Source organism: Sturnira hondurensis, unplaced genomic scaffold, assembly GCF_014824575.4.
Source record: "Sturnira hondurensis isolate 20B ecotype Veracruz unplaced genomic scaffold, ASM1482457v3 Scaffold0006213, whole genome shotgun sequence".
NCBI classification, from domain to species: Eukaryota; Metazoa; Chordata; class Mammalia; order Chiroptera; family Phyllostomidae; genus Sturnira; species Sturnira hondurensis.
This window is the reverse complement of record NW_028078844.1, coordinates 2560069-2584901: the sequence shown is the minus strand read 5'-3', so window position 1 is coordinate 2584901 and position 24833 is coordinate 2560069. Positions and strand designations below refer to the sequence as shown.

At 36.1% G+C, this 24833-nt stretch overlaps 1 protein-coding gene across 6 annotated transcripts in view; it reads left to right on the top strand.

Moving 5' to 3' along the window:
• Nucleotides 1–24833, top strand: part of ATM (ATM serine/threonine kinase) — a 175671-nt gene that overhangs the window by 16706 nt on the left and 134132 nt on the right. For all 6 annotated transcript variants that reach the window (XM_037047706.1, XM_037047705.1, XM_037047708.1 and 3 more), the window contains 10 exons: nt 6387–6552; nt 7172–7410; nt 9141–9304; nt 15084–15253; nt 17265–17636; nt 18029–18223; nt 18962–19057; nt 20347–20572; nt 22338–22463; nt 23759–23884. In XM_037047706.1, the coding sequence (XP_036903601.1) occupies nt 6387–6552; nt 7172–7410; nt 9141–9304; nt 15084–15253; nt 17265–17636; nt 18029–18223; nt 18962–19057; nt 20347–20572; nt 22338–22463; nt 23759–23884 (1880 nt within the window). The remainder of the gene's footprint in view (nt 1–6386; nt 6553–7171; nt 7411–9140; nt 9305–15083; nt 15254–17264; nt 17637–18028; nt 18224–18961; nt 19058–20346; nt 20573–22337; nt 22464–23758; nt 23885–24833) is intronic.

Below are 24833 nucleotides of genomic sequence, written 5' to 3'. Positions count from 1 at the left end.
GAATGGCATTGAATATATTGAGTAATTTAGGGAGGATAGACATCTTAATATCATAGAGTCTTCCAATACATGAACATGATGTATCCATTTATTTAGATCTTTTTTGATTTCTAGAAGTCATTGTTTTAAAATTATCAGCATATAGAATTTGTATATTTTTGTTAGATTTATACTGCAGTAGTTTGTAAATTATACTGGTATTAAAATTTATATTTCCATGTTTCTCAGTACTGTTACACAGTACAGTTGATTTTTTTATATTGGCCTTGTATCCTGGGACCTTGCTAAAATCACTAGATTTAGCAGTTTTTTTTGTTTATTCTGTGGGATTTTCTTTTTTTTTTCTTCTTTTTTTTTATTTAACTTTTGTTCAAGTACAGTTTTCTTTCTTGTATTCCCAGGGATTTTCTATTTAGACAATCATGTCATCTACAAGTACTAGAGAGTATTTTCCTTTATTTCCAACCCTTGTGCATTTTATTTCTTCTTTTTTATTTTTTTGGCTAGGACCTCCAGTATGATTTTTTTAATGGTAAATGTACATGACAAAATGTACTATTTTAACCATTTTTAAGTATACAGTTTAGTGGCAGTAAGTATATAGTTGACCCTGGAACATGAGGGTTAGGGGTGCTGACCTCCTGCACAATTGAAAATACGCATGTAACTACTGCACCCACATTGTTGTGTGATCATTACCATCCATTTTCAGATCTTTTTTCACCTTCCCAAACTGAAACTCTGTCCCAGTAAAGAAGACTTCTCTCCCTTCTCCCCTCCTACAGCCCTTGGAAACTGTTCTGCTTTCTGTCTGCATGAATTTAAGTATTCTAGTTACCTCCTATAAGTGAAATCATACAGTATTTGTCCTTTTTGAATGGCTTCTTTTACTTAGAATAATGACTTCAAGGGTCACCCATGCTGTAGCATGTTTCAGAATTTTCTTCCTTTTTAAGACTGAATATTCCATTATGTGTATATACTACGTTCTGTTTATCCATTCATTTGTCATGGACACTTGAGTTGCTTCCACCTTTTGGTTGTTGTGAGTAAAGCTGCTATGATATGGGTGTACAAATAGCTCTTTGAGTCCTTGCTTTCAATTCTTTTTCTTTCTTTTTTTTATAGTAGTACAAATGTGAATGTATGTGAAGTAATACATCATTTTGGTTTTGATTTGCATTTCTCTAATGATCAATGATGTTAACTTTTCATGTGCTTATTGGCCATTTGCATGTCATCTTTAGAAAAATGTCTATTTGGGTGTTCTGCCCAATTTTTAATCAGGCTTTTTTTTTCATTTTTAAAAAAGATTTTATTTATTTGTTTTTAGAGAAATGGAAGGGAGGGAGAGAAACATTGATGTGTGAGAGATACATCAACTGGTTGCTTCTCACACACCCCCATCCAGGGACCTGGCCCACGCAACACAGGCGTGTGCCCTGATTAAGAATGAAACTGGCAACCTTTTGGTTAGCAGGCCAGTGCTCAATCCACTGAGCCACACCAGGCAGGGCTTTTCATTGTTGAATTGTAGGAGTTCTTTATGTATTCTACATATTAATTAATCTCTGTAAGTTATTTATAATTGTTATGATTTATGACCCAGAATAAGGTTTAACTTGGTGAATGCTTCATATGCATTTGAAAAGAATGCATATCTGCTAACGATGAATTATTCTGTAAATGGCAATTATAGAATTGGTTGATGGTATTCAGTTCTCTAACAGACTGGTGTGGAAGTGTGAATGACAAGTTAGGAAATGTGTTAGCAAATACAGGCAACACTTTCAAAAGCTTTGGTTGCCCAGGGAAGGGAAAGAGGGGCCCTGTTAAAGAGGAGAATGACTGGAATATATGTAAATGCAATTGAAAGGATTTAATGGAGAGTGTTAGGATACACAGAAAATCGATTAGTATGTTTCCTGAGAAGAAGGGGTTCCAAAACAAGAACCCTAGTATTGTCCCAAGGAAGAAGATCGTTTTTCTAATAATGTAGGAAAGAAGAAATGTTAGAAATCTTTAGTGACTTATCTGCACAATAGCATAAAATGTGGACTCCTCTCCCAAGCCTTGGAAATGCTGCATACTTTTGCTTCTGTCTACCTCTCTGACCTGTTACCTCACTTAACTGAAAGCCTACCCTCACTTTTCTGATTGCTATGCTGTAACTGTAGTGGCCATTATTTGGATTTTCTGACCAAGTGATTTTCAAACTTTTTTTGAAAACTTTTTAAAGCAGTTTTCTATTCACAGCAAAATTGAGCGCAAAATATAGAGTTCCCAGAAACCTCTTGACCTCCCAGATGCACAGGCCCCTCCACTATCAACATTGTGCACCAAAGTGGTTACTTTGTTTCAACCAGGGAGCTTACACAGACACCTCATATCCCTCCCCACCTCCCAAGTCCATAATTTACATTAGTGTCACTCTTGGTGTTGTCAAACTCTAGTTTTGATAAATGTATAAATGATATTTATTCACCATTTAAGTATCATACAGAAGAATAGTTTTCACTGCCCTAAAAATCCTCTGCACCTGCCTGTGTATCCCTCCCTTCCCCCATTCCTAGCATCCACTAGTCATTTTCCTGAATGTCATATAGTTGGAATCATACAGGATGTAGCCTTTTCAGATTGGCTTTCACTTAGTAATATGCATGTTTCCTCCATGTCTTTTTGTGGCTTGATAGCTTATTTCTTTTTAGCATTGAACAGCATTTCATTGTCTGGAGTTTATACCACAGTTTAATTATCCATTCACTTTCTGAAGGACATTTTGATTGCTTCCAAGTTTTGGCAATTATGAATAAAGCCGTCATAAATATCTGTGAGCAGATAAGTTTTCAGATCATTTGGGTAAATACCAAGAAGTGTGATTGCTGGATTGTATAGTAAAAGTATGTTTAGTTTTGTAAGAAATGATCAAACTGTCTTTCAAAGTGGCCGTTGGTAACTTGTATATTAAATATCAGTAAAGCTCAATTTTTTTGTAATTAATTTTAATAAAAAATAAAGAGTGTCATTATTTTGGTCTGACACTGCTAAGGATCATCTCACACATTCCTATTTAGAGAGTGTAAGGCCTTGCACTTTGCCCTCTTGTCAGAGGCTACCCTCTCTGTGGCTGGTTTTGTCTCATCCTTCAGGTCTCAACTTACATATAACTGCTTTTTCTAAATTTGTTCTTCTGTTTTTTTTCTGTCGTAGCACTCTGTTTTCTTTGTAATACTTTTATGAAAATGAATAGTATACTTCTAAATAATTCATGGTTGAAGGGAAAGTCTAGAAATCAAAGCATATTTAGAAGTGGTTGAAAATGAACATTACAGCATTTCAAATTCTATGGAATGCCGCTAAAGTTATGCTGAGAGGGTAATTTATAGCATTAATTTCCTGTGTTAGAAAAGAGGAAGGTCTCCTGGACACAGAGAACAAATTGGTGGTTGCCAGAGGAGGAGGAGTGAGGGGCAGGTGAAACGGGTGAAAAGGATTAAAAAGGACAAAGTTCCAGCTATAAAATAAATAATTTTATTTATTTTATAAGTAAATAATGGGGAGATGTAATGTACAACATGGTGACTATAGTTAATAATGCTGTATTATACACTTGAAAGTTTCTAGGAGAGGATATTTTAGAAATTCTCATCACAAGGGAAAAAATTTGTAACTGTATATGGTGAAGGATGTTAAATAGACTTACTATAAGTTATTATTTTGCAATATATACATATCATGTACACCTGAAACTAATGTCAGTTATATTTCTGAAATATTAATCCTTTAAAAAGTAAAAGATCTGANTAATAATGCTGTATTATACACTTGAAAGTTTCTAGGAGAGGATATTTTAGAAATTCTCATCACAAGGGAAAAAATTTGTAACTGTATATGGTGAAGGATGTTAAATAGACTTACTATAAGTTATTATTTTGCAATATATACATATCATGTACACCTGAAACTGTCAGTTATATTTCTGAAATATTAATCCTTTAAAAAGTAAAAGATCTGAAATCACTAATCTGAGCTTCTAGCTCAAGAAACTATGAAAACAAATTCTAAAACTTCGAACAGAAGAGCAGAAATAAATGAAATTGAGAACAGAAAAAAGTAGTTAATGAAACAAAGCTAATTCTTTGAAAATATCAATGCAATTTAGAAGTGCTAGCAAAAGTGACTTAATATAGAAAGACAAGACACAAATTACTGGTTTATGAATGAAATGGGACATAATTGCATATCCTGCAGCTATCAAAAGAATAATAAGGGAATACTTGTGAACAGCTCTATACACTTAATTTTGATAACTGAATATTTAAATTGAGCAATTCCTTAACCACACACTATCAAAACAAGTATGAGGTCCCAAACCTCATAGTTAAATTAGGTTCGTAATTTAAATCTTTTTTTTAAGATTTTATTATTTATTTATCTCCAGAGAAGAAGGGAAGGAGAGAGGGAGAGAAATATCAGTGTATGGTTGCCTCTCGTGCATCCTCCACCGGGAACTGGCCTGCAGCCCAGGCATGTGTCCTGACTGGGAATGGAACTGCGATCTTTTGGTTTGCAGGCCCGTGCGCAATCCACTGAGCTACACCAGCCAGGGCCATAACTTAAATCTTTTAACAAAAGAACAAGAAAAGGATATCTGTGCTCACCACTTTCTCAATATTTTACTGGTGGTTCTAGTCAAGGCAGTTAGGTCAGAAAAGGAAATAAAAGGCATACAGATTGGAAAGGAAAAAATAAAGCTGTTCTATTTGCAGATGCCATGTTTGTCTATGTATAAATAAAGTCCTAAGAAATCTACATTTAATGATGTTATTTGGAGTTTTATTTTATTTTCCTAACTCCAGAAACATGTGCTCTTTGATCTTTTCCTGTTGAATTCACGGAGGAAGTGAATTCATCTGGAGGCATGCACGGCAGCTGTTTTCGAAGTTGGACTCTTCTGAGGCTTGTTGAGTGTCTTACACCAACTTTTTTACCATTTAGTAGGGGAGTAGGTGGGATTCTTTTACAATTGCAATCTTTTCTCCTAACTAACATAGAAACCCTGAAACTTGAGCTTTAATTAGACACAGTGGCATTGTTAGCTTTTCCTGTTTTCTCTCTCTATTCCTGCCAGGTATTAAGAAGGAAATGATAAAGATAACCCTTCTTCTTTTCTGATCTCCAGTGTGTGTATTAACTCAAGTGTTCCCTATTATTTAGGTATTGTATGTAGTGGGAAAAGTTTGAGAAGCACTGGTATAGAGTTCTATAAACTCTGTAGGATAGGAATCCTTTGAAAAATCATTTTTCTATTTAATGGATTTTTTTTTAAGATTTTATTTATTTTTAGACAAGGAAAGGGAGCGAGAGAGTTAGAGAAACATCAGTGTGTGGTTGCCTCCTACATGGCTTCCACTGGGGACCTGGCCTGCAACACAGGCATGTGCCCTGACTGAGAATTGAACCGGCGACCCTCTGGTTCACAGCCTGCGCTCAATCCCCTGAGCTACACCAGCCAGGGCTCTATTTAATATTTGAGGTATTTATATTGTCCTTATTTTTTTTTATTTAAACTATTTCTGCAGAATCATGTGACATACAGTTGAAAAGGAAACTACCCATAGGTGTTACTCCTCACTTTACTGAAGACTTTCTGATTATTTCTATGGGAAGAACCTGCATTAACAACTTTGTTTTTCACTGTGTTGGTAGATAATTCTCAATACATTTCACGTTTCTGCACATCTTATGAGCAGAGACACTGCTTTTTTTCAGACTTTTTTAAAAGTATGTTTGTATAGTGAGCCTTGGGATATAGAGATGATGATAGAGATGATTAATGGCTTCCTCCAGAGCAAAGGACAGGTTTCCTTGCAGTCCATTACCTATTAAAAGCTTGGGGTTTCTTTCCTGTAACATAGCTCACTGTTTACACCTATTTCACATGTCGCTCTTCAGGTTGCCTTTGGGATTAAGTAATTTATCCCAAAATGAAAGTACCCTACTATTGTAAGAAATAAACTGTCCATTATTAGTCAAATAGCATTAAAACAGAATAAAACTGTGGAGTGTGGACTGTGTCAAGTACTTTGTTAGGCTTAGATGGCGAAACATAGGATTAGAGAATTTAAGTAGCTTATCTGAAGTCTGGCTCTTAGTGACCATTCTTTTGCCTGTTGTTCCTGCCTTGAACACAATTTATATAAAATACAATTACATAAGAATGGAATGGCCTTACTGTATTAAATATGAGTTAGCATAATTTAAATCTTTATTCTCGGTGGGATTATTAAATTTTAAACTGAATTGTTACATTTAAGTTACATGATTTGATAATTTTCTTTTTTAAAAACCGTAACTAATACATTTTTGTTTCTTTGTTTTTTAAGAATTGTTTTCTGTGTATTTCACACTGTATCTTAAACCTTCACAAGACATTAATAGAGTTTTAGTGGCTAGAATCATTCAAGCTGTAACTAAAGGATGCTGTTCACAAACTGATGGATTAAATTCCAAGTTTTTGGATTTTTTCTCCAAGGCTATTCAGAATGCAAGGTAATCTAATGTCTTTTTGTTTTGTTTCATTTCAATTTGATCTTGAAAGACTATTTTGTAGATTCAGTGGCTAAAAATACTGCTAACTTAAAAAACTTGACTCTTTATAGTAGAACTAGTGGATTCGCAAAGAAAGTATTAGTTAGGTCCAACAATTGCTAAATGTCCAGTATGCAGAATGGGAAGTGATGTTCCTAAGTGAGAGATCTCTCTTGCTTTTCTAATGACAGGAAAACCTAAATACCCTCTAAGTAGTTTTATTTCCCCATTTTTGATGGTAATACTAAAATAAAGTAGGAAGTATCAATATCTTACATTTGTGTGGTATTACTAAGTTTTTAATGTGAAACACTTTATAAATGATAGGCATTACAAATCAGTTTTGTATAATTTGAGACAATATTTAGTAGGGGGAACTAACAGGAATAATCCCTTAGCACCAAAGAAGAACTCTTTGGTTGCTCTGTAGTACAGCTGGTATTTTATTCTGAATAATTCTGAGACTAAGGTTATTATTTTTGAAAATTAGTTTTTTTTTAGCATGCAGTTAATAACTGTCTTCAGTTTGTGTACTTTTTTCCCATTATATCAAGTTGAGCCTGTTTATTTTTTATCACAGGCAAGAAAAGACTTCTGCAGGTCTAAATCATATCTTAGCAGCATTTGTTATCTTCCTCAAGACTTTGGCTGTTAACTTTCGAATTCAAGTGTGTGATGTAGGAGATGAAATTCTTCCTACCTTGCTTTATATTTGGACTCAACACAGACTTAATGACTCCTTAAAAGAAGTAATTATTGAATTATTCCAACTGCAAATTTATATCCATCATCCAGAGGGAACCAAAACCCAAGAAAAAGGTATAAAGAAAGTTTTTGCTGTTTTGAATTTGCTTCTTCATTGAAAAATACAGGCTTAAGCCTGAAATCTGCATTTGGTTGGAGGTAGTGACCTTCCTTTGGATTGCTGTGCTTGGTAGTGACATTAGTCATGATGATATTTTTCTTACATTCTTTTAGAATTTGAAGCTGTGGTAGCAAATCATATTATGCCTTACCATGTGTTTAGCACAATGCTAGTTATTATGAGGAATACAAACAAATATGAGACACTATTCTCTCTAGGAGTTAATTAAGCAGCAATAATTATTGCTAAGAGATAAGGCACAGACCAAGTATAAAAGAATTTCAAGAAGGCAGGGTCTTGTTTACCCACATATTGCTTTTATTAGAAGATAAAATGGATAAATGTGGACTGAAAATAGCCAATCAGATTGGTCAGTTCCCAAGGAAGACTGGTACATATAGTCTTACACTTCATAGTTACTCCAGGTTTACAGGGAGAACCAGAAATGAATAACTCATTCACCCTTGGTTCCTTCACATTTGTCCTTTCATCAAGAGAGTATTGCTTGAATGGTCTACGTCCATTGAGTAGGCAGAAACTTTCTTGGGTGGAACTGAGTGAGTTTCCTCGTGTTCAGGCTGATTTTCCCTTTAGGCTTGCACTAGCCTTCAGACCAATTCATTATGGCTAGTTTAATGATCTTATTAAGAAATCATGCTCCGTTGAGTAATAGCAGCTAAAACAAGAAAGAACTGTTGTAGTGTTCTTAGTAGCCCGTGAAACCTCTGTGAGTCAGAGAATGGTGGCTTTTCTTAGTTTTTCATCTTTCACATAGCTCTCACCAAGATGAAAATCAGGTTTGTGAAGAAATGGCATGACATGTTTAGGGTTTTAGTTAACTGCATATTTAGGCTGAATTAAAAATTGGCGGGATGATGAGGATGCCTGAAATGTTAATGTAGCTGTAGGCTACAATAGTAGATTTTGTGGGAGGGGGGTAGTTTGTTTGTTTGGGGAATAATAGCCCATTGTTCCCCATACTAGTCAGATCATAGTTGGAGTATGATGTTCAACTGATGTTGTAAAGTCAACATTTTAAGGTCATAGGCTGATTGGAGTGCATCTAGGAAAAGTGGACTGGGATGATGAGAATTGTGGATACCATCATTTGTACAATAATTGAAGGAACTGGTAAGGTGTTTTTCACTTAAACAGACATACGGAGAACTTGGTCCTCATTCAAAAGAGGGAACTAATTACCTCTGCTTTATGGGAGAGAAGAAATTAGTGAATGTTTGATTGAGATTTTTTTAAAGACTTTATTATTTATTTTTAGAGAGAGGGGAAGGGGGAGAAAGACAGGAGAGGAACATTAATGTATCAAAAAATGTCAATTGGCTGCCTCCTGCAACCCAGGCATCTGCCCACTGGGAATCAAACCTGACCTGCAGGATGAGACCCAGGCCTGCTGAGTCACACCAGTCAGGGTCGATTGAGATTTCAGTTGAGTTGATTAGAGAACATTAGGTCAGCATATGGGAAAATTTTTGAGCAAATACAGTTAACTGAGTGTGAAATGGACACCATTACAGAATTTGTCAAGGACTGTCAGAAGAGGCATTAATACTGAATAGAAGTTGGACCAGATGTCTTCTAATTGTTTTCACTTTAACAGGAGAGTAATTTGGTGGGAGTTGACAGTACATATGGAGCATATACAAAAATTATATTTTTTGAATTACAGGTGCTTATGAATCAAAAAAATGGAGAAGTATCTTATACAACTTATATGATCTGCTAGTTAATGAGATAAGTCATATTGGAAGCAGAGGAAAATATTCTTCAGGATCTCGTAACGTTGCCGTCAAGGAAAACTTGATTGAATTGATGGCAGATATTTGTCACCAGGTATTTGTCACATTTTGAAATTTCCTGTTAATTTTTTATTGGGTTCTTAAAAACTGTGTTCTGATAGAAATCCTATAAAATTACTCTGCACATATAACTATCTACTCTTTTCAAAATACCATAAATATTTAGAATTGTCTCTGACTTGAAAGATAACTGTTATACATATTATGAACTTAGTGAAAGTAGTGATGAACTTTTTCACCCTTAAAGTATTGCCTGTAGTTAATAAGATTACCCTAACCATAATGTTTCTTTCTTTTGTTCTACTGAGTTAGAAATCACATAGCATAAAATACACTATTTTAAAGTATACAATTCAGTGATTTAAAGACATTTCACTGTTTTACACCCATCAACTCTATTTAATTACAGTACATTTCCCTAAACTTTGTCCTAATTCTCCACTTCTTTCAGTAACTAGCAACTAACCACTAATCTTTGTCTATCAATTTTGCCTTTGAACATTTTATATAGGAAGAACCACACAATAGTTGGTCTTTTTGGTCTGGCTTCTTTCACTTAGCGTGTTTTCAAGTTTACTGTAAATCAGTATTTCATGTTTTTATTGCTGAATAATATTCAGTTGTATGGATATATCATATTTTCATTATCCATTCTTCATTTGATGGCTTAATGTTTCTAAAGTAAAACTTTTTATCAGAGGTTTGATTAACATCCTAGATAATTTCACGTATTATTTTCTTAATGCTAAATTTATGATTTTTTATGTTTGTTTCTTTTTAAAGATTTATTTACTTTTAAAGAGAGGGGAAGGGGAGGGGACAGAGGGGAAAAACACTGTCATATGAGAGAGAAGCATTTGCCTCTCACACATGTCCAACTGGGGACCTGGCCCACAACCCAGGCATGTGCCCTAACTGACTGGAAATCGAAGTGGCAAACTTTCAGTTCGTAGGCTGGTGCTCAATTCACTGAGTCACACCAGCTAGGGCAAGGTGTTCGTGTATTTTAAATATTTTATTGATTGTGCTATTACAGTTCTTCCAATTTTTCACCGTTTGCCCATCTCATTCAGCACCTCCCACTTCCCGCAAGCAATCACCCCACCTCTGTTCATGTCCATGAGTCATGTGTATGAGTTCTTTGGCTACTCCATTTCTTATACTGTACTGTAAACCCCCGTGGATATTCTGTAACTACCTGTTTATACTTCTTAATCCCCTCACCTCTTCACCCATTCCCTTATACCCCCTTCTCGCCTGGCAACCATCAAACTACTCTCTGTATCCATGATTTTATCTCTGTTCTTCTTGTTTGCTTAGTTTGTTTTTTTAGAGTCAATTGTTGATAGTTACGTGTTTATTGCTGTTTTATTATTCATAGTTTTGATCTCCTTTTTCTTCAGTAAGTCCCATTTAACATTTCATATAATAATGGTTTGGTGATAATGAACTCCTTGAGCTTTTTCTTATCTGGGAAACTCTTTATCTGCACTTTGAGTCTAAATGATAGCTTTGCTGGGGAGAGCAATCTTGGCTGTAGGTCCCTGCTTATCATGACTGAATATTTCTTGCCAATCCCTTGTAGCCTGCAAAGTTTCATTTGAGAAATCAGGTGACAATCTTATGGAAAATCCCCTGTAGGTAACTAACTTTTTTCTGTTGCTGCTTTTAAGATTTTCTTTTTATCTTTAAACTTTGGCATTTTAACTGTAATGTGTCTCAGTGTTGACCTGCTTGCATCCATCTTATTTGGGACTTTCTCTACCTCCTGAACTTGCATGTCTGTTTCCTTTACCAAATCAGGGGAGTTTTCTTTAATTATTTTTTAAAATATATTTCCAATTTCTTGTTCTTGCTCTTCTGGTACCCATATGATGTGAATATTGGAATGCTTGAAGTTGTCCCGAAGGCTCTTTACATCGTCCTCATCTTTTTTGGATTCTCTTTTCTTAAGAAGAATTGTTCTTCTTTTGTTCTGATTGTTTGGTTTTTGTTTCCTGATGTTCCAAATCATTGATTTGATTCAGTTTTCTCCACTCTATTGTTGTTTCCCTGTAAATTGTTCATTATTTCAGTTAGTGTGCCCTTCATTTTTGACTGGATTTTTTATGCTGTTGAGTTCCTCACTAAGTTCCTTGAGCATCCTTATAACCAGGGTTTTGAAGTCTGCATCTGATAGCATGATTATCTTCCTTTTGTTTAGTTCTTTTTCTGGAGTTTTGATTTGTTCTTTCATTCGTGCCATGTTTCTTTGTCTCTTCATTTTGGCTGCCTTCCTGTGTTTGTTTCTATGTATTAGGTAGACCTGTTAGGACTCCCTATCTTGGTAGTGTGGCCCAATATAGAAGGTGTCCTATAGGGTCCAATGGCACAGCCTTCCCTATTGCCCAATCTGGGTACTTGAGATACACCTTCCCGGTGGCCTGAATACAGCCTCCTGTTGTAGTTGAGCCTTGATTACTGTTGGCAGGTCAATGAGAGGAATATATCCAGGCCAGTCAGCTGCAAGGACTGGCTGTGACCACTGACCACCAACCTTTGCCTTCCATGGAGGATTGGTTGCTCACAATCAGGATGATGGTACTCCGATGTGGTCTGTAGCTGTCCAGTGGGTTCTCAGGTTCTGGGGTTTCCGAGGTGGTGCAGGTCAGGGTTAGCCACCACATGTGTTCTGCTTTGGGCAACCCAGCATGAGCTACAGTGCAGTCTGCAGATAGCTGCTACTTATGTTGGGATTGGAGGTTCCGAGGCAGAGCCAAATTATGATCCAGAGCTGGCTGCTGCTAGTGCCAGGCCTGGGGTGTTTAGCCAGTGGTAGGTGGGCTGTGAGGACAGGCCATAAGTTGGGTGGGGAGGAGCCTTAGGTAAATGCCAGGACAGGGTATACAGTGTAAGCCAGGTTGATAGAGTTTCAGATACAGTTCCCGCCTGCCTGCTCTGTGGCTCTATGAGGGGAATGCTCAGAAATGGCACAATGGTCTCTGCTTGCTGTTCTATCTGGGAGAGAGCTGTCGCCCCGGCTCTCTCACTGACGTCAGAGACTTCAGTTCCTCCCTCTATGCCACTGGTGTCTTTTAAGCTGCTACCCTGGTGATGATGGAGCTCAGAGGGAATGCATCTGATTAACTTCAGTGTGGACGCTTTAAAGGAACTGCCAGGGAATTGAGTAGTTTTTTTTTTCACAGACTCCAGTTCTGCTGTTTTTTGCAGCCAGAAGTTATGGAGACTTATCTTCCTGGCACTGGAATTTTGAGCTAGGAGCCTGATGTAGGTCTGGGACCCCGCACTCCCAAGACACTCCTCCCAAATTTTTATCTACCACATGTGGGTGTGGGGACCTGCCTGTTCTGCATCACTGTGTCTCTTACCCTTCTGGATTGATGTGGTTTCTTTAGTTCTGTAGTTGTTGGACTTTCATTCAGCTCAATATCTGATGGTTCCACATGATTATTGGTCTGTAATTTAGTTGTAATTTTGCTGTGGTTGTGTGAGGACACAAGCCCTGGTTAACTATACCTCCATCTTGACCAGAAGTCAAAATTTATAATTTCATTACTTTGAAAATAGAGTTTTTTGCTTTACTTTACATAGGTTGGTGATTTTTTTTGTAAATGTTATGAGGAAATAAAGCTAATACTCTTCTTGATAATATTTACTTTCTAGACAGCCATTGCAGTCATGCAAAATGTTTATTACTATGTTATGATATTTATCTATTTCTATGATTTATTACTCTTGCTTTACCACTTTCCTTATCTTCATTTAAAGAAGAACACATTTTAAAAATTATTGTTGCCTTGTTTATTTATTTTATTGATTATGCTATTACAGTTGTCACATTCCCCCCTTCATTCCCTTCCATCCTGCACCCCGCCACCACTCCCCTACTTTAGTTTATGTCCATGTGTCACAAGTTCTTTAGATTCTATATTTCCCATACTATTCTTGCCCTCCCCCCTGTCTATTTTCTACCTACTGTCTATGCTACTTCTCCTCTGTACCTTCTCGCCCCTTGTCCTCCTCCCACTCCCCTGTTGCTAACCCTCCATGTGATCCTCATTTCTATGGTTCCCCTACTGATCTAGCTGTCCTCTTAGTTTGCTTTTGTTTTAGGTGTGGTGGTTAGTAACTGTGAGTTTGCTGTCCTTTCACTGTTCATACTTTTAATCTTCTTTTTCTTAGGTAAGTCCCTTTAACATTTCATATAATGAGGACTTGATGATAATGAACTCCTTGAATTTGACCTTATCTGAGAAGCACCTTATCTGAGAAGCACTTTATCTGTCCTTCCATTCTAAATGAAAGCTTTGCTGGTTAGAGCAATCTTGGCTGTAGGTCTTTAGATTTGATGACTTGGAATACTTCTTTCCAGCCCCTTCTTGCCTGTAAGGTCTCTTTTGAGTAATCAGCTGACAGTCTGACAACTCCTTTGTAGTGACAGTCCCCTTATCTCTTGCTGCTTCTAAGATTCTCTCCTTCATTTTAATCTTGGCTAATGTAATTATGATGTGCCTTGGTGTGTTCCTTCTTGGGTCTATCTTTTTGGGGACTCTCTGAGCTTCCTGGATTTCCTGGAAGTCTATTGCCTTTGCCAGATTGGGGAAGTTCTCCTTTATTATTTGTTCAAATAAGTTTTCCACTCATGGCTGTGCCTCTTCCCCTTCTGGTACCCCTATAATTCAGATGTTGGAATGTTTAAAGATGTCCTGGAGGTTCCTAAGCCTCTCCTCATTGTTTTCAATTCTTGTTTCTTCATCCTTTTCTGTTTGGTCATTTTATTCTTCCCTCTGGTCCACTCTTGATTTGAGTCCCAGTTTCCTTTCCATCACTATTGGTTTCCTGTGCATTTCCCTTCATTTCAATTAGTTTAGCCTTCATTTGTTCCTCTAATTTGTGAGTAAAATCAACCAGTTCTGGGAGCATCCCGATCACCAGTATTTTGAACTGTGCATCTGATAGGTTGGCTCTCTCTTGGTCACTTAGAAGTATTGGCTCTGGGGCTTTGAGCTGTTCTTCTTGAGCCATAATGTTTTGGTCTGTTCACACCTGTTACCTATGAGGGGCGGAGCCTTAGGTGTTCCCCAGGGCGGGGCAACCTAGGTCACTGGGTTGTGATGCTGTATTTGGGGGTGGGGTCAGGGAGGGGCAGTGGCGTTTGTTTTACTATCTTTCATATTTCGGTCCCCTCTGCTGCTTCCCACAAGCAAATTGGGCCCTTCTGGTGCTGATTCCTGGGTGTGGGCTTGTGCACCCTCCAGGACCCTGTGGGTCTCTCCAATGACCTCTCTATGAGCCTGGGAGCTTCTCCCAGCACCTCGACCCAAAGGTTTTTCCAGTTGGTGCTTTTAGGCTTTAATTCCTTCCTTGGTCTGTCTCACTGCTGGCTCTTCTGCCTGGTTTATCTGCACACGAATGTGTGACCGCAATCAGCCAGCCGCCCTGCACCCTCACTGGGTCCGCCCATTGCCACCTCACACCTGGGATCCGCCAGCTACCACCTGTGCTCCTCAGTTGGCCCGACCACTTTTTCCTGCCTGACCCTGCTCCACCAGCTGCTGATTCTGCCCCTCTTACCGGTCTGGCTGAATGGTTCGTTGTGGTCAGACTTCCTTACAGTTCAATTTTCTGTGTTTTGGTTGAGTTTTTGTTACTGAAACTTTGTTGTCTTTAAACTTGGTTGTGTGAGGAGGCACAGTGTTTCCACCTATGCCTCCATCTTGGCCAGAAGTTCTCAAGAACACATTTTTTAGTGAACTATTAGAAAATAATAGTAATGTAAAAAAATTTAAATTTTTCTTTTTTTTATTTTACAGGTTTTTAATGAAAATCCCACATCTTTGGAGATTTCTCAGTCTTATATTACCACACAAAGAGAAGTTAGTGACTCTAGTGTACATTGCAAAAGGAGAAAAATAGAATTAGGATGGGATGTAATAAAAGATCATCTTCAAAAGTCACAGAATGATTTTGAACTTGTTCCTTGGTAAAATACTATTTTTCCTCTTTCAGTGTCATTTTCGTCTCACTTATTTTTTCCTCACAAAGACCTCCTTTAATCTTATTAGTCAGTATAATCCTTTAATTCCAATGACCAGAACTAGGTCATTTGTCTACTTCCAAACTAGTCACTGACAAAGGGGAATATGATTGCCAGGACATAGTGAGATTACCGTGACTCATCCGCTAGTTCCTGGGACCAGCCACCTTTCTTAAACATAGTACCATCACAGGGAGTAAGGGAGAATAGCTGCCTGGAAGGTGATCACTAATGTATGTGTCATGTAATTCAGTTGGGTCATACAACTCAAAACAAAGAGATTTTAGCCCTGGCTGGTGTGGCTCAGTGGATTGAGCGAGGGCCTGCGAACCAGACAATCGCGGTTCGATTCCCAGTCAGGGCACATGCCTGGGTTGCAGGCCAATTCCCGGTTGGGGCCAGTTCCCAGCAGGGCATGCACGAGAAGCAACCATACATTGATGTTTCTCTTCCTCTCTCCTTCCCTTCCTCTCTAAAGATAAATAAATAAAATATTTAAAACAAACAAACAAAAAAAAAAAAACAAAGAGATTTTAGTATGGATAAGCACCTTTTAGTAGAATTGGATTAGGAAGAAATTAAAGGTAACATTTAGAAATCACAGAATGATTTGGACTTTATGCTGTGGGAGAAGGTTATTCTTCTTTTAATCTTCACCCAGGGATACATTTACTGATTTAGAGAGAGAGGAAAGGAGGGAGAGAGAGACATTGATATGAGAGAGGAACACTGATTGCTTGCTTCCTTCTGGAACTAAATCCACAACCTAGGTATGTGCCCTTACTGGGAATCGAACTTGTGACCTTTTGGTGCAGGGGGCGATACTCCATCTATCTGAGTTACACTAGCCAGGGCAAGATTATTTTTTCTTATTTGCTATGTTCTTTATTCTCATACAGCATTCTCATATAGCATAAATAGTTAAAGTGTAAAATTGTGTGAAATCACAAAATATTAGGTCTGGTAGGAATCTTTAGAATTCATCCAGTTCAGCCTGTTTGGTTCTCTAGAAAACAACCGAAACTGAGAAAGGTTTAGCAACTTGCCTAAGGACAGTTAGAAATTTGTAGATTATAGTGAAACTTATGATTAGTGTTCTTTTGATATTTGCTGTGTTGGTATAATATTTAAATATAATTGAATTATGTGGGAAAAGTGTTTTGATTTAGATTCTATTGCTTAAACTCATTCGTTTTCTGTAGTTCAGGATTTCTACTTCACATTTATTAATTTGTCCATTTAGTCAATAGTTAGTTATTAGCCCTGATATACGTGGCTCAGTTGGTTGTGTATCATCCTGCAAAGCGAAAAGTCACTTGTTTGATGCTCAAGTCAGGGCTCATGCCTGGGTTGTGAGCTTATTCCTAGCTGGGGTGCATGTGAGAGGAATCCAGTCAGTGTTTCTCTCCCTTTCTCCCTTCTCTTCCCCTCTTTTTAAAAATAAATAAATAAAATCTTTTTTAAACGAAAGTTACTGATTAAATACTTGCTGTGTGCCAAACATTAGGGATACAAAAATAAATTAATTCAAGTTTCTGTTCTTGAGTAGGACACATTGTAGAGAACTCAGCAAATATTTATTGAAATTACAGAATTAATATTCAGGAAACCAGTTTTTTTGAAGTTTTTATTTGTTTTCTTATCTTGGAGGAATGTTATTGGTGGTAGAAGAACAGGGATGGGTGTGATAACTCAAAAGTATAATATTAGTTATTTAGTTCCTTTAAAAGTTTCTATGTAAGGGAAATATGATAGCTTACCCAGGTAGGCAGAAAGTTGCCACTTCTTGCCACTTGTAGGGCCCCGTAAATTTTAAGAGCCAGTGTATTATGAGAATAGTATAGAAACAATGATGAGGATACTCTGCTTAGAATATTGTAATAGTACTGTCTGTATATATTTTTTATTTGGTAGTAGAATTAAGTAATTTTCAAATTAATTATGTATACTTTTTCAGGTTACAGATTACAACCCAATTAATATTAAAATATCCTGCAAGTTTACCCAACTGTGAGCTCTTACCATTATTGATGATACTATACCAGCTTCTACCTCAACGACGTCGTGGGGAACGCACACCTTATGTGTTACGGTGCCTTATGGAAGTTGCATTGTGTCAAGGCAAGAAAACAAACCTAGAAAGCTCACAAAAGTCAGATTTATTGAAACTCTGGATTAAAGTTTGGTCCATTACCTTACGCAATATTAGTTTTGAACAAATACAAGCTGAAAATTTTGGCCTACTTAGAGCCATAATTCAAGGCAATTTAGTTGAGGTTGACAGAGAATTCTGGAAGTTATTTACTGGGTCAGCCTGCAGACCCTCATGGTAAGTTGACTGTATTGTATCAGGTTTTGCAGTTTTTATGTTTTATACACACACACACACACACACACTATATGTATATATATATATATATATTCATCTACCTCCCTCCTGCCAAATTTTGGCTTTTGGAAATTCAGTTAAGGATTGTTAAATTCTGTTTTAGGCACTTTTATTGTTTGTTCAGATAGTCTTAATAAATAAATAAATAAATGTAAATTTAGTTTTAAATGTGGAGAGATTACTAAGGTCAGTATTAGAGAATTAAATGTTTAAATTTTTATGTGTAATTTGACAATTTATTATTTGCTCGATATTCATAAACCATATTTTTTGTAATACTATGTACTTGAAGATGTTACTTTTAACATTAATCATTCTTTGTTTTGTTACAGTCCTGTTACATGCTGTTTGACTTTGGCACTGACAGTCTATGCAGTTCCAGAAACAGTAAAAATGGGAATGGAGCAGAATACATGTGAAGTAAATAGAAGTTTTTCTTTAAGGGAATTGATAATGAAATGGCTCCTATTCTATCAGTTAGAGGATGACTTTGAAGATAGTCCACAGTTGCCTCCAATTCTTCACAGGTAATTTGAGTTCAGTAGCATGCTGCTATTTTGGGGGGTTTGTTTAGTGAGGCTCCGTCTAGTACTCTGATGCTAGATGGCTTTATTTTACAGTAATAATGGAGCATTTCCCAGAGCTACCTTTAGATATTAAATAGTCCCTTTGTTGTTACAGGGTTCTTCCTTTTTGTTCCTATGTCTTTGTCCTAAGAGGACAGTAAGGGGGATGTGCACAAAGAATATGCACGTAACTCTTTCAGCACGAATGTGTTCCTTTGTGACTATCTGAACATATATTTAACTTGTGTGTATCCTGGAATCATAATGAGAGTATCTTCTGGGTGAAATATGCTAATGGGAGGATGAAATGATGAAAAGACAAAATGGGACTGAAGGACTAGAATGGGGAGAGCAACTTGCCCACTTAACCTTTCCATAGTCAGTAATTGGAAGTGAGTGATTGAAAGGCAGATCTCTGGATCCCAGTGCTTTAAATTCATAATTGTTTTATTTCAGAACTGAGCTTTAAAAATTCCATGCACTTTTGTGTTTAGAAAATGTTAAAAACAATAGTGACATAAAATTATGCTCCTTAATTCTTCTTTCAAATGTTAAGGCATTCAGTATAGATGAAAGCAATTTTAATTTTGGATGCAAATTTTAGAGGTCAATACTAAAGCCAAACATTGATGTTTAAGTTTAAAGAGGACTTTAAATGGATTTTGATGTTTTGAGTGAAGATTTTATTTTTCTTTATAGTCATTTTCCACATCTTTCACTGGAGAAAATTCTTGTGAGTCTCACTATGAAAAATTGTAAAGCTACAATGAATTTTTTCCAGAGTGTACCAGAATGGTATGTTATCTAATAGAATTCTGTTTTTCTTTTAAGTTATATCTTTTTTTTAAAATTTATCTTAGAGGGAAAGGGAAGGAGAGAGAGGGGGAGAGAGAGAGAGAAATATCAATGTATGATTGCCTCTCATTCGTCCCCTACCGGGAACTGGGAACTGACCTGCAACCCAGGCATGTGCCCTGACTGGGAATCAAACTGTGATCGTGTGGTTCGCAGGCCCACGCTCAATCCACTGAGCTACACCAGCCAGGGCTAAGTTATATCTTTAATTACATAGAATAGTAGCTGCATCTTTAAAATTTTGAATAAATTGGTGAAGTAAAAAAATTATAACTGTTAACCCAAGAAATGTTTCTTTTAATTAATGATTATTCTTTATGTTCTGTAATTTTAAATTTAGCTTACTATTTTAAATGCTGTATAGTGTAATGTGACAAATGCCAATGGAAGAAGTAGAATGTTATGATGGGGAGTTAAAAATTACATGAAATGAGTTTTTTGAAGATAAGACCCTTTTTTTAAAAAAGATTTTACTCACTTAGAGAGGGAAAGGGGACAGAAACAGTGGGAGGAAAACATCAATGTGATAGAGGAACATCAGTCATTTGCCTCTCGTTCTCCACCCTTGATAATCCAAGGCATATGCCCTGACTGGGAGTTGAATCTGTGATCTGTAGCTTTGTGGAGCATGCCCAGTCCACTGAACCACACTGCTCAGAGCAAGATATGACCCATTTTTATATGTAAAATAAAATCTGACTATGTTAGCTTTAAAAATTAATGATAAAAAATCCCAGTGATAATTGAGAAAAAGGAAAACAAAATACATTTTAAAACCTCTTTTTAGTTAACTGACTCAAAGGCTTATTTTTTCACTGTGACTGAAAATGACTCACTGACATGAAGGTATCCCTCAGGAGGGCATTAAGTAAAAAAAATACTACATTTTGGAGAAATCAAAGGTTAAAAAAGGAAATGAATTAATGTTATTCTTCATGTTTATGTCCAGTGTTATTACTACATTCTCTATAATACTTTTTGAATTTGCCTTTAAGATTCTTTCTTGTATTACTTTTGCACATCTCTTGGTAAAATTGGTTATAGAATAATGAAATTTGATACAAGTAGGGATCAAAGTCCAAAGAAGAGGCATATTTAAAAGACTAATCCATTGATTGTATAAACAGTCTTTGAATAAGTTAATATTTTCATTTGTAATAGAATGCTACTATATGAAGATGAAGTATTAGGTAGTTTGATTATAAATTAAAGATCTTACTTTTTTGAAGTGAACACCATCTAAAAGAGAAACAAGAACCTTCATTCTCAGCAGTTGAAGAACTATTTCTTCAGACAACGTTTGACAAAATGGATTTTTTAACTATTGTGAAAGAATGTGCTATAGAAAAGCCTAAATCCATTGTAGGCTTTTCTGTCCACCAAAATCTCAAGGAATCACTGGATCGCTATCTTCTGGAACTGTCAGAGCAGCTTCTAAATAACTATTCATCTGAGGTGAGTTTTTAAAAAGAACCAAGGCCTGTATTTCCACTTTGGTAGACTGGTAGGAAGGAGAAATGGGTAGGAAAGGAAAGGAGGCACTGAGGATGGTGAGAACCTTACTTTTAAAAGCAAAGTGACAATACATGTCAACTAATAGTGAAAATAGCATGAAAAAAAGGAAAACTGAAGAATAGTAATTCAATACTTTTTTGTGCCAAGAATTCTGGATGACACTGTAGAAGTAGAATTCTTTGCATGGATTTAGGAGGAATGATAATGGTTTTTAGTACAGCAATTATTTTATGAAAAAGTGATTCAGTTTTGTGTAGGGATTTTGTGGAAGGAAGTATTAACAATAACAGTAACATTACTGACATAATTGAAACTGATATACCGTATTTTTTGGACTATAAAACACACTTCCCCTTCCCCCCAGTTTGGGTGGAATAATGGTTGTTAATGCTACTGTTGAGTTCTGTTTATATTTACATTGGTGAAATATTGTGTTATATATGTTATTAAATGTTTTACCACATTTTTTGCTTCAAATTTTTTTTTCTATTTTCCTCCTCTGAAACCTAGGTGCGTCTTATGGTCCGAAAAATACATGTCATAAATTTTGGTGGTAATTGGCATGGAAAGAGTGATTATTAATGTAATAAGTGAACTGTCAATCACACATATTTTAGAGGTTACCCAGTAATTTCTCATATTATTTCCTTTGTGGTGTTAATTCACACATTCTCTTCCCGTGTGTTATTCTGCCAAAACTCTCATGTCTTTCTACCCATTGCTATATATTCAGATCATCTGCATGTGAAAATCCTTGCTAGATCCTTTTGTAGATAATCTCAGCCACAACAATCCATTGTTTAATTTTCATAATACTTAATGTTTCCATTTTTAAAGGTCACTTAGCATCTTCCTTGTACCAAAATTTCTGTATGTGTTTTATACACAAATACCTCTTAAAACCATGCTGTAAGCTCCTTAAAGGGGGATATATATATTATTAATCTTTTTATATACCCTGATGCCTTGTTAAATGGTAGGTGATGAAATATTTGTTGAATAAAATAAAAACTGCAAGCTACTCAAAGGAGTGAATTCAGTAGCCAGGAATAGTGAGCTGAAGAACCAGAGAAGGTACATTTTAAGTACCTTAACCTTCATTACTGACATTCTTCTGTATTACAGTTGTAACCACTTTCCTTAGAAAGTAATCTGGTGTTCTGTGTTTTCCCCTAAAATGCCATTCCCTCCAATATAGGAACAAAAAATCCAAAAACTGTGTAACCTTTGCAAAATCATACAAAATTTTATAAAATTGATTAAGGACTAAGTACTTGCGAAATAGTTGCATTAGTCTTTGGAGTCTTAAAAGCTGACTAAGTCAAGGTTCTTTTAGAAGCTCTGAAGGTCATTTTAATTTTTCTGAGTATGTTCTAAGAGTTACAGATGTTTATTTGCCTGTTAGGTTTTTTTTTCGTTGTACCTCAAATATTTAAAGGCCTTTGCAGTCCACTGTGCTACTTTAAGAGGAACTGTCTTACTTGGCCATTATGAGATACTTCTGTTGTTTTTCTTGAGAACCCTAGTTATCACAACTCTGCAAGGATCTCTTAGATGTTTTTCAGAGATTATCAGAATTATACCACTGTTAACTCAATTAACTTTTGTTTTTTAATATGTACATAAAATTTGTTCTCATAAGAGGTAATCATAGAGTACTGAAAGTATTTATGAACCATATATTTTATTTGTGTTTTACTTTAAGACTACAAATACAGAAACACTTGTCCGGTGTTCAAGTCTTTTGGTGGGTGTTCTTGGTTGCTATTGTTATGTGGGTGTAATAACTGAAGAGGAAGTATATAAATCAGAATTATTCCATAAAGCCAAGGTAAGAGAATTAATGTGAATAAGTTCTAGATTAATTAAATGAAATATATCCTTGCAGAAATTGCTATATATGTATGGAAAACATAATAACCTACGTAATTTTTATGTAGGTTAACCTTTTCTGTTCTATTGATGCAGTCTGAGGAGAAATAATACTATGTGTCCTTCCTTAAGATTTGAAATTATTTTCAGCCAACTATAAATACAGTAATTGAAGTAATATTACATTAAAGCTTAATAGCAAAAATTCCTGATTTTTATCTGTACTTTTAAAACTTTTTTCTGTGATCCATTATCCTAAAGAATCCTTGACTAAGAGTGTTTATCAAGTAGGCACTAAGCGTGAAACTCAGTTTCATCTTGGTACTACTGTCAGTTGTGTAATTTATAAGAACACGGTATAAGGTTTGCCATTTATGCCCAGTCCATGCCCTGGCTGGTGTGGCACAGTGGATTGAGCGCTGGCCTGTGAACTGAAGGGTCGTGGGTTCAATTCCCAGTCAGGACATATGCCTGGGTTGCGGGCCAGGTCCCAGGTTGGGGGTGTATGAGGAGGAACTGATTGATATTTCTCTTATACATCAATGTTTCTTTCTCTCTCTTTCTTCCTTCCTTCCTCTCTCTAAGAGTGAATAAACAAAGTTTAAAAAAAATTTTTTTAAAGTGCCTGGCTGGTGTAGTTCAGTGGACTGAGCGCAGGCCTGCGAACCACATGATCACGGTTTGATTCCCAGTCAGGACACATGCCTGGGTTGCAGGCCAGTTCCCCCCAGCAGGGGACTCACGAGAATGCAACCATACATTGATATTTCTCTCCTTCCCTCCTTCCCTTCCCCTCTAAAGATAAATAAATAAAGAATAAAAAAAAGAAAAGTTGGATTAAAAATTTTTTTTAAGTTTATAAATTTTAATTATACTATAAATCAAGTATAACTCTTAAAAACTTAATTTTACCTTTATCTTACTTTATTATTTTTGGAGGGGACATTTTCTTTTTCTTTTTTAATATTTTATTTATTTATTTTTAGAGGGGAAAGGAGGAAGAAAGAAAGGGAAAGAAACATCAACATGTGGTTGCCTCTCACATGACCCCCACTGGGGGACCTGGCCTACAACCAAGCATGTGCCCTGATGGGGAATTGAACCTGGACCTTTTGGTTCTCAAGCCTGTGCTCAATCCAATGAGCTAAAGCCCAGGCACTCATTAGTTTTACCTTTAATTAAAATTTTCAAAAGCAATCACTAAACTGTAATTTCAACTGAAATTTGATTTTTTTCTTCTTTTATTCTTAATAGTGTCTAATGCAGTGTGCTGGAGAAAGTATCACTCTGTTTAAAAATAAAACAGATGGGGAATCTAGAATTACTTCATTGAGAAATATGATGCATCTATGTACAAGTTGCTTATGTAACTGTACCAAGGTAAGATGTTCTTCTACTTGACGGTACAGGCTATGTAGAGGGTTGATAACTGATTGGTGGTGCTAATTCTTTTTTGGTCCATTGTAAGTTTATACACTGATTTAAAATGACATTGAATGGAAAATAAATGGTAGTATCCAGAGGAATAAAGCAATAGATAATCTGAGTAATTGATGAAACTAATTTCATCATTTTAGGAAGTTTAAGAATTATTTTACCACTACTATATATTACATATGTGATCCTATTGCCAGCGTGTTTCATTCATTTAATAAATATGTGCTGACTGCTAGTTATGTGATATGTATCCCATAATTTTAGGACTAGTGAGAACCACAAAGATAAATAAGTTCAGCGTATGCATTACTCTCTTTCTGCCCAGATAGTCTTTCACAACATTGGACAGGAATAGTGTTACTGTGTGTAGTCTTTGTCTTCATTTGTAGCAAGTTTGAGGGTTAGCTGAACCAGTTTAGGGTGTTGATAATAATTGGGAACATTTTTTAAAGTTACTGTTAAATATATGGCCATGTATCAATATTATTAACATGTATTTTAGGCTTTGTTATGTGTCTTTCTATGTTTTGGTGTAAGTGGGAAGGAGAGAATTGTAAAAATAAACTCTAAGCTACAATTACTGCTTGCTTATGCTTAGGGTCATATAGCAGGTATTTTAGTTTAATGGTATTTATGCACAGTGAGAGAGATGTGCTGTAGTTATTATTACTCCAAGAAAAGAGATTACTATTTTTGAAATTATTTATAACTTTGTTCCATAATAAACTCTTTTTTTTTAAAGATTTTTATTTATTTATCTTTAGAGAAGAAGGGAAGGAGAGAAGGAGAGAAATATCAATGTATGGTTGCCTCTCATGAGTCCCCTGCTGGGAACTGGCCTGCAACCCAGGCATGTGCCCTGACTGGGAATCGAACCGCGATCGTGTGGTTC